General features: G+C 39.3%; 1 protein-coding gene across 4 annotated transcripts in view; it reads left to right on the forward strand.

Moving 5' to 3' along the window:
* HIPK3 (homeodomain interacting protein kinase 3) overlaps positions 1–11,038 on the forward strand; it is an 87,567-nt gene that overhangs the window by 20,727 nt on the left and 55,802 nt on the right. For all 4 annotated transcript variants that reach the window (XM_028500817.2, XM_024118656.3, XM_028500820.2 and 1 more), the window contains one exon: positions 5,923–7,018. In XM_028500817.2, coding sequence (XP_028356618.1) covers positions 5,925–7,018 — 1,094 coding nt within the window. In that variant the 5' untranslated portion in view covers positions 5,923–5,924. The remainder of the gene's footprint in view (positions 1–5,922; positions 7,019–11,038) is intronic.

Here is an 11,038-nt window from a genome sequence, read left to right on the forward strand (position 1 = left end):
AGCATGCCGAGAGGCAGTTGTAATTATTGCTGAAAGGCAATTAATGTGTATTTGTGTGATTTGACTAAAAACACATTGTTCCATTAGTGAATTTAGTACTTCTCTAGCTGTGTGGACATAAGATACCATTACTGTTTTCACACAGGATGATTCTCTAGCTCTTAGCTTTGAAGCTGGTAGATTAAAGGTGCATTTGTACATTTTTCCTGATAAAGGAGTCTCAACTTTATTTTTGTTTCCTGTTCCGTTCTATCTCCCTTTAAAGAGTGGTAATAAGTTCACTTTTGAAAGTGAACTGTACTTGTGTCTACTTATTTTAGTATATCCTGGAAACAGAGTTGATAGGTGTGTTCAGAAAAGAAATCTTAATGCAGGGTTTTTATGTAACAGAATCAGTCGTTTACCTTGATCTAGTGTAGCTGTTTGCTGATTTCCAGTTGAATGAAAATATTCCCTAAGGTAATGTTCATTGAGCTGACTTTTTTGTTTGTTGTATTGACAGTCTTTTTTTTTTTTTTTTTTAATTGTGTAGTACTGGCTATATATTTAACGTCTTGGTCTTTTATCCCTGTTTATTATGAGATAATCTTTTAGTGCCCTGAGCCTCTCTTTAGGTAAAGGAAACCTTTTTCCTGTGATTTTAAAAGGGTTTTGTTTTGTTTTGATTTATTTCTTCTTGTAGATCTTTAGAAATCTTGAATACTGATCACATTTCCATATTTGTATCTTAATTTAAAACTTGATTTAAAAATAAAAAGTATTTGTTTATTTATTTATGGCTGTGTTGGGTCTTCATTGCTGCCCGTGGGCTTTCTCTAGTTGTGGTGAGCGGGGACTACTCTCCGTTGTAGTGCGCGGGCTTCTCATTGCGGTGGCTTCTCTTGTTGCGGAGCATGGGCTCTAGGCATGCGGGCTTCAGTAGTTGCGGCATGTGGGCTCAGTAGTTGTGGCGCATGGGCTCCAGAGTGCAGGCTCAGTAGTTGTGGTGCACGGACTTAGTTGCTCCGCTGCATGTGGGATCCTCAGGACCAGGGCTCGAACCCATGTCCCCTGCATTGGCAGGCGGATTCTTAACCACTGCGCCACCAGGGAAGTCCCTAACAGGAGTCTTGACTGTCGTTGGAGTGATTTTATAGGCAGCTCCAGCTCACAAAAGGGTGGTATTTCAAAACTTCATTTCTTAGTTGGTAAGAACAAATGATAAAGTCATGAAATGTAACTGCAGAGGTATAACAGTATATATTGCAAGCAATGAAAAATAATAGGAAATATGTAGTATTGTACTGAATCAGTGTTTTGGACTCTGGACTTCAGAAGCTTCTCGGAGTACTAACTATACTCTGTAAAATCCATAAACACCAAGTATAAGATACTCTTCTCAGGTCATGAGTTAATCTGATGGAGGGTGGGAGAGGGAAAGACTGTGGTAGGGAGTCACAATAGTCAAGTTAATTAGTAATTTAGAGTTCTTTTCCTGTGGTTTGTTATAACAACTATCTCCAGCATTACCCCCTCACCCACTTCTTATGTGCTTTGTAAATTATGTGACATTCCTACCCCGTGTTTATTTTCTAAAGTTTCCTTTGAGATTGGTCCCACAGAGTACAGTGGTTGGTGAGGGGTAATTACTTTTTTAAGCTTCCTTTAGTTGGCCCTGGTTGGAACCTTTGGGCTGTTTGCCTTCCAGCTTGGCATGTTGGAAAAGAAAAGGTAGGGACAGCTGGATTCAGAAATTGCAGTAGTTTTTTAAAAAAATATCTCTAGGTCAATTATCTGGATCTCAGCTGTTGTTCACGTAACACCTTTATTTAACATGGCATGGATTGGCCTAGCGTGGTATGCATTTTATTCCCTAGGACTTCATCCTGATTTTTCAGACTTGAGGGCCCTGAAGTGGTAGGACTTGAATTTGCCTAGGGTTTTGTACAGATGAGATCATTGGTTCTCAGTAGTGTGAATAGTTAGTGTGAATCTGTCAATAAATGGCCTTGGGAACTTGTATACATACAGATACCTGAACCTCACCACAGATTTACTGAATCAGAATTTTTCTGGAGTTTTAAATATATGTTTACTTAACTTTTTGTTTTTAAACATTAAAAAAAATTATTTATTTATTTTGTCTGTGCAGGGTCTTAGTGTGGCACACGGGATATTCGTTGTGGCATGTTTAGTTGCGGTATGTGGGATCTTGAGTATGGCATGCAGACTTCTTAGTTGCGGCATGTGGACTCTTAGTTGCAGCATGCGAACTCTTAGTTGCGCCATGTGTGTGGGATCTAGTTCCCTAACCAGGGATCGAACCCAGGCCCCTGCATTGGGAGTGCGGAGTCTTACCCACTGGACCACCAGGGAAATCCCTTACTTAACTTTTTTTTTTTTTTTTTCTTTCTGTTATGCGGGCCTCTCACTGTTGTGGCCTCTCCCGTTGCGGAGCACAGGCTCCGGGTGCGCAGGCTCAGCGGCCATGGCTCACGGGGCCAGCCGCTCCGCGGCATGTGGGATCCTCCTGGACCGGGGCACAAACCCACGTCCCCTGCATCGGCAGGCGGACTCTCAACCACTGCGCCACCAAGGAAGCCCCCTTACTTAACTTTTTATTAAGGAAAAATGTATACATATTCAAAAGTAGATAGGATAGTATAATGAACCCCTTTTTATTCACTATCAAGCTCCTGTGATGAATAATTTATGGCTAATTTCATTTTATCTATATCCCTATCCACTTTATCTGTTATTTTTTTTTTTTTTTTTTTTTTTTTTTTGTGGTAGGCGGGCCTCCCTCTGCCGCGGCCTCTCCCGTTGCGGGGCACGGGCTCCGGACGCGCAGGCTCAGCGGCCATGGCTCACGGGCCCAGCCGCTCCGCGGCACGTGGGATCCTCCCAGACCGGGGCGCGAACCCGGTTCCCCTGCATCGGCAGGCGGACGCGCAACCACTGCGCCACCAGGGAAGCCCCTATCTGTTATTTTTAAGTGTATTCCAGATATATTATTTCATCTTGAAATTGTTTCATCTGTATGTTTTAATAGGTTTCCCAGATGATTAAAAAACTTTTTTGAACAGGTAATACAGGTACATAGTAAAAAATAAGGTGGTAAAAAGGGCGTACAGTGTAAAGTCAGTCTTTCTCATTGCCCCCAGTATTCTTGTTTTTCTCTAAGGCAGAGAAACCTACAACTTCTTTATGTATGTACACATATTAATGTATGTGCAAAAATATAGATAATATAATTCCCCTTATTAATTAAACACACATGGTAATATCTGTTGTGAAGTACACATTTTTCTGAATTTTGCCTTTTTCATGTAACAATATTATCTTGGGAATCAGGTTATAGCAGGGTAAAAAGATTGTTTCCATTGTTTTTTTTTAAGACTCTGGTTGGTCTGTGTATCAGAGTGTATCTAACTGATGCCTTTTGGATGGATGCTTAGGTTGTTTCCAGTGTTGTGTTTCTTTACAAACAGTGCTGCATGACTATCTTGTACTGTATCTGAGTTATCTGATTCTTGATCAGAGAACATATCCATTTGCAATTTTGTTAGGTATTGCCAAATTTCTTTCCCACTATCTATGTATGGTATGTAGGGTTCTTCAGGCTCACCAGTTCCATTTTTAAAATGATTTTCATGTGTCTCCTGTTTATGTTCATGTTCTTCTTTAAATCCATTAGTATATTTATAAGAGCTGTTTTAGAAACTCTTGTTTGTGAGTTTCGTCATCTGTCATTGTGTCTGTTTCTATGGGTGTGGGTCACAGAAGTGCTTTGAAATAAGGAGAATCATGATAATGTTAAGTTGTTGAAGATGAGGTTGGGGAGCTTCACAGTGTTAAGTGAGTTAGAGAGTGAGCTTGATATGTTTAGAAGGAGTTTTTGATGTGGCTTTGCCTCATTAAAAAGATGATAAATTGGTGGAGTTTTGAAACCTCCCGAGTAAAAGTATAGAATAGATGCCAACAAGATTTTAAGAAAATGGATGAAAAGGTTTGGAACTCAAGGATTTCAATTTACGATTTTCTCTTACACATTGAACAGCATATCTTAATTTGTATAATAAGGTTTTGTGGCTGATTTCTTGCCAAAGCCAGGTCAGCTTAGGAAAGTGGTAGGTTGTAACAAGAATTGTTTATGAAGTTGAAGGAGGCATAAATTTATGCCTTTTACCTGAAGGGGCATTGTATTTTCCTGCTCCTTTTACTACACCCTAGCTATGTGACTTTGAACCAATTACCTAGTCCCTCTGAGCTTTAGTTTCCTTAACAGCAAATTGCGACTAAATAAAATACTGCAAATAAAACATTTGTTAAACTGTTGCATAGTAGGTGGTAGCTCTTATTATTTTAAATATTATATATATTACATATAGTGATGGCAATCTGTTGTTTTTGAGTTAAAGAATTGATGTTTGATTTGTTAAAATGGTAGGAGACTGCCCAGAATATGATACAGATTTTTAAATTGTGGAGAACGGAAATATTTTGAAGTTAATTCAACCAACCAACATTTATTGAAAACCAACTCTATATTATGAGCACTTTGTTTCAGATCTAGTGTGAAAGACTGTTGTATGTGCTGACAGTTACAGTGTAATGTCAGGCATGTCATATCATGAATGCTAATAGAGGAATATGTAAGCTTCTATGAGAGCACTGAATGCACAATTCTGCCTGGAGGGTGAGTGGTGAGTGTGGGTGTTCCAGGCAAGGCTTCATCAAGAAGGTATTGTACAATGGAATATTACTCAGCCATTAAAAAGAATGAAATAATGCCATTTGCAGCAACACAGATGGACCTGGAAATTGTCATACTGAGTGAAGTAAATCAGAAAGAGAAAGAGAAATATTGTAAGATATCGCTTACATGTGGAATCTAAAAAAAAAAAAGATGAACTTATTTATAAAACAGAAACAGACTCACAGACTTAGAGAATGAACTTACCATTACCAGGGGGGAATGGATAGTTAGGGAGTTTGGGATTGACATGTATATATTGCTATATTTAAAACGGATAACCAACAAGGACCTATTGTATAGCACAGGGAACACTGCTCAATATTATGTAACCACATAAATGGGAAAAGAATTTGAAAAAGAATAGATACATGTATATGTATAACTGAATCACTTTGCTCTAAACGTGAAACTAACACAACATTGTTAATCAACTTTACTCCAATATAAAATAGAAAGTCTAAAAAAAAAAAAAAAGTATTGCCTCAGGAATTCCCTGGCAGTCCAGTGGTTGGGATTCAGTGCTTTCACTGCTGAGGGCCTGGATTCAATCCCTGGTTGGAGGACTAAGATCCCACAAGCCAAAAGAAAAAAATGTATCACTTTGATTTGAATGTAAAGGAGTTTGCTACAAGGGTGGATGTGGAAAATGACGTTAAGTAAAGACGACGTTGTGAAAACGAATTCTATCTGGCTTATATTACTTATTTTTACAATTGATTTTTTTTCTCCCTGAGGCAGTTCTGGAGCTTTAGGTTTATGCAATGTAACTACATTTATGTAATATATATTTTTGGTTTGGGTCATTGGTTCATAAATGATATATTGGTAATAGAATGTTTACAAATGTGTACAGTTTAAGGATCTGTACCTTTTCTTTTGGAGGTAAAATGGTTGGTACGGTTCTTAGGGCATATCTTGGCCACTGTAGCTTAGCAGTAAATATTTATTGATTAAATGAATGCACTCAGCTGTTTAGTCCCGACCTTTCATGCAATACACAAAATATCTGAAGTACTAAGTAACTAAAATAGAGCATTGAAAATATTTTTCTCCTCCAAGGGGAAGAAATCTTAATGGAATTTAACTATTTTTATAAATTATGGACTTGATCCTTAAATGATTTCTTCATGAGATTTAAAAAATTAAATTTTTGTAGCTAACATGGCCCTTTTATTCTTTTGCAGGTATGGCCTCACAAGTCTTGGTCTACCCACCGTATATTTATCAAACTCAGTCAAGTGCCTTTTGTAGTGTGAAGAAACTCAAAGTAGAGCCAAGCAGTTGTGTATTCCAGGAAAGAAACTATCCACGGACCTATGTGAATGGTAGAAACGTTGGAAATTCTCATCCTCCCGCGAAGGGTAGTGCTTTTCAGACTAAGATACCGTTTAACAGACCTCGAGGACACAACCTTTCATTGCAGACAAGTGCTGTTGTTTTAAAAAGCACTGCGGGTGCTACAAAGGTTATAGCAGCTCAGGCGCAGCAAACTCAAGTGGAGGCACCTCAGATTGGGGCGTGGCGACACAGGTTGAATTTCCTAGAAGGCCCCCAGCGATGTGGATTGAAGCGCAAGAGTGAGGAGTTGGATAATCATAGCGCAATGCAGATTGTGGATGAGTTGTCCATACTTCCTGCAATGTTGCAAACCAACATGGGAAATCCAGTGACAGTTGTGACAACTACCACAGGAACAAAACAGAATTGTACCACTGGAGAAGGTGACTATCAGTTAGTACAGCATGAAGTCTTATGCTCCATGAAAAATACGTATGAAGTCCTTGATTTTCTTGGTCGAGGCACTTTTGGCCAGGTAGTCAAATGCTGGAAAAGAGGGACAAATGAAATTGTAGCAATCAAAATTTTGAAGAACCACCCTTCTTATGCACGTCAAGGTCAGATAGAAGTGAGCATATTAGCAAGGCTCAGTACTGAAAACGCTGATGAATATAACTTTGTACGAGCTTATGAATGCTTTCAGCACCGTAACCATACTTGTTTAGTCTTTGAGATGCTGGAACAAAACTTGTATGACTTTCTGAAACAAAATAAGTTTAGTCCTCTGCCACTAAAAGTAATTCGACCCATTCTTCAGCAAGTGGCCACTGCACTGAAAAAATTGAAAAGTCTTGGTTTAATTCACGCAGACCTCAAACCAGAGAATATTATGTTGGTGGATCCTGTTCGACAGCCATATAGGGTTAAAGTAATAGACTTTGGGTCTGCCAGTCACGTATCAAAGACCGTTTGTTCAACATATCTGCAATCTCGGTACTACAGGTAGGTGACAACTATTTTTTGGTTATTTGATAAATGTTGAATTTTTGCTGAATGAAATAATTTTGTGTGTGTATGTGGTGAAAAAGACTGCTTCGGATAAACAGAGATCAAGATAAGTTCAGTTTAGGCTTGAGGTTTTAAAAATCTAGGCATACATAAAAAGGAACGAAATTGAGTTATTTGTGGTGAGGTGGATGGACCTAGAGACCATCATACAGAGTAAAGTAAGTCAGAAAGAGAAAAACAAATACCGTATGCTAACACATATATATGGAATCTAAAAAAGCAAAAGGTTCTAGGGCTTCCCTGGTGGCGCAGTGGTTGAGAATCCGCCTGCCGATGCAGGGGACACGGGTTCGTTCCCCGGTCCGGGAAGATCCCACATGCCACGGAGCGGCTGGGCCCGTGAGCCATGGCCACTGAGCCTGTGCGTCCGGAGCCTGTGCTCCGCAACGGGAGAGGCCACAACAGTGAGAGGCCTGTGTACCACAAAAAAAAAAAAAAAAAACCCCAAAAGGTTCTGAAGAACCTAGGGGCAGGACAGGAATAAAGACGCAGATGTAGAGAATGGACTTGAAGACACAGGTGGGGAAAGGTAAGCTGGGACGAAGTGAGAGAGTGGCATGGACATATATACACTACCAAATGTAAAATAGGCAGCTAGTGGGAAGCAGCTGCATAGCACAGGGAGATCAACTCATGACCACATAGAGGGGTGGGATAGGGAGGGTGGCAGGGAGACGCAAGAGGGAGGGGATGTGGGGATATATGTATACATATAGCTGATTCACTTTGTTGTACAGTAAAAACTAACACAACATTGTAAAGCAATTATACTCCAAAAACGATGTTAAAAAAACCCCCCAAAAACACAAGAGAAGGCAGGAAAAGAAACAAAGGACAGAGGGAACAAGTTAACTCATATTAAAAAGAAAAAAATGTAGGCATAAAATCTGCTCAAGCAGAATAGAAATTCCTACTGCAAAGTTCTGTGCTAAAGACATTGGTTATTTTTATTGTTAATAGAGGACCTGAAGGAATGATAGGTGATCAGTGATGATTAAACGGAAGTCTAAATATTGAGAAAGGGTTTATAGTAATTTTTGTACATATCTTTGGGCATTTTTCAGCACTTAAGAGAACTAGCTTTTTAATGACACATCTGATGTAACTGAACATTTAGAAAAGTTATAAAAATTCAGATTAGTGATTTTAAGATTTAAACACACTTCCATGGCTGCCACAAATGTTCAGGCCACTTTTTCATAAGAAGTTTTATTATGGTCTTTCCATATATGCTTTAGGTAAATGTTGTTTTGGTGTTGGTGCTATGGGTGGAATTTGAAGAAGAAAATAATTTCTGTGTACCACAGTGTCATGATTAATGTTAGCCTGGAGTACAGTAGATGGTCTTGAGGGTAGCTAATGATTACTGTGATTCAAAATATAGTCTTTAGTTTGTAAATGTTGTTGAATTCAGTCTTTTTTTTTTTTTAAATTTTTGGCTGCGTTGGGTCTTCGTTGCTGTGCGCGGGCTTTCTCTAGTTGCGATGAGTGGAGGCTACTCTTCGTTGCAGTGCGCGGGCTTCCCATTGTGGTGGCTTCTCTCGTTGCGGAGCATGGGCTCTAGGCGTGCAGGCTCAGCAGTTGTGGCTCGTGGGCTCTAGGGTGCAGTCTCAGTAGTTGTGGTGCACGGGCTTAGTTGCTCGGCAGCATGTGGGATCTTCCCGGGCCAGGGCTCAAACCTATGTCCCCTGCATTGGCAGGCAGATTCTTAACTACTGCACCAGCAGGGAAGTCCCTGAATTCATAGTCATATAATTTTGGGAAATTCTTTTCATTTCAGCCTTAATGAGCTTATGGTCTTGGTATATTCTGGAGCCCCACGAGCCCCAACACAGTGGGCAGATACAGGATCTGCCAATATTGGCCATTATTAATAAGTTAGTAAATAGATGAACACATGCAGTTTATTGTTGGAAATTGTTAGAACATGAGGATTATATATTTAGGCCCAACACGGGGTAGTTGTTTTCTGGTATGGCGTCTGCCTTTGTACTATACCTCTCACCCTGATTAGCTTCTTGCAAATATATGCCTTAGTACCCAGGACAAGATAAAGCAGAAATTAGCCACTACAAAAATCAGCTCCAAACATATGTTCTACCATTAATAGTTTATCAGAAGGAAACCCACATTTATGTCACTTGGTGATAATTAAGTTTACTAAAATATATGTTAGAAATTAGGAATATAGCCTAATTTACACTTTATATTCCTGATATAATTTTTAGTATGAGTGCTAGATACTGTTCTTAAAACCTTTTATTTATTTTTTAATTTATTTTTTATTTAAAAAATTAAAAAAATTTTTAATTTTAATTTATTTTGATTTTTGGCTGTGTTGGGTCTTTGTTGCTGTGCACAGGCTTTTCTCTAGTTGAGGTGAGTGGGGCTGCTCTTCGCTGCGGTATGTGGGCTTCTCACTGTGGTGACTTCTCTTGTTGCGGAGCATGGACTCTAGACACACGGGCTTTAGTAGTTGCAGCATGTGGGCTCAGTAGTTGCGTATGCGGGCCCTAGGGTGCGTGGGTTTCAGTAGTTGTGGTGTGCGGGCTCAGTAGTTGTGGCTCTTGGGCTCTAGAGCGCAGGCTCAGTAGTTGTGCCACATGGGCTTAGTTGCTCGTGGCATGTGGGATCTTCCCGGACCAGGGATTGAACCCGTGTTCCCTGCATTGGCAGGCGGAATGTTAACCACTGTGCCACCAGAGAAGTCCCTTAAAACCTTTTAGATGGTTTAAAAGGTATTGTAGTGTGGCACTGTAGTGAGTCTTAATTGACATCTCCTGTAGTTAGATTTATTTGATCCTCTGTGCTCTTGACAATTTTTTTTTCAATTTAATGTAACACAAGATTAGCTTTTAGTTAATTTTTTTCTGGAAAAATTATTTTAATATCTGATTTAACAGCATGAGAGGAATGGTGTTGTTTCCCTCTTGCCTTTGTATTCTGTGGATTCTGTCTTAGGAGCTTTTAGAAGTCAGCTAGCATATTATATAAACCCCCAGGCTCCAGCTGCTTGGGCTCTATTTTTAGTTCACTTGTTAGTAAATGACTTCATTATATTTGGGTCCTGCATTATTTGGCATATCAGATTTAGTTATGTGTGATACCTAGACTCCTTTTCTTTATTTGAAATCTTTGGGATGAGAGTAAAAAAGAGCTTTATTTTTTATACTTGAGATGATCTGTTTATTAAATGTTTCAAGAGAGTAAAGGAAATCCTTTAAAAAGCAGTCTAAGACACTAAATATTTTATGATATTGGTTTTTAGCATTAGGCTTTTGCACAAATATTAGCCTCTTTTGGGAATAGAAAAATAAGCTATGAATAATTGCTAAGTACAACTAGTAGTTTCTAATTTGTTTTTATACATATATTTCAAGTAAATAATTTACCTGAATTTCAGAAGCTATACAGTTGCTAAATTACAGGTTCTGTGTTTAGATAAAAAAAAAAATGAGGCTCTTATTTGTAAAAAGAGTAGTTGGTGTTGCTTGGATAACAAAAATTTAAAAATGGAGTTTATGTCAGTTGGATCAAGAGTTAGAAGAGTTTGTAAATATTATGGTAGATTGGTGAAAATGTAATATAGCCCTTAATCAGCTAGTGTTTTTTTTTTTAATTATTTTATTTCATTTATTTTTGGCTGCATTGGGTCTCTGTTGCTGTGCACGGACTTTCTTTTTTTTTTTTTTTTTTTTTTTTACGGACTTTCTTTAGTTGTGGTGAGCGGGGGCTACTCTTCGTTGTGGTGTGCGGGCGTCTCATTGCAGTGGCTTCTCTTGTTGTGGAGCATGGGCTCTAGGCACACGGGCTTCAGTGGTTGTGGCACGTGGGCTCAGTAGTTGTGGCTCGTGGGCTCTAGAGCGCAGGCTCAGTAGTTGTGGCACATGGGCTTAGTTGCTCCGCGGCATGTGGGATCTTCCCGGACCAGGGCTTGAACCCATGTCCCCTGCA

This window comes from Physeter macrocephalus, chromosome 16 (genome assembly GCF_002837175.3).
Source record: "Physeter macrocephalus isolate SW-GA chromosome 16, ASM283717v5, whole genome shotgun sequence".
NCBI classification, from domain to species: Eukaryota; Metazoa; Chordata; class Mammalia; order Artiodactyla; family Physeteridae; genus Physeter; species Physeter macrocephalus.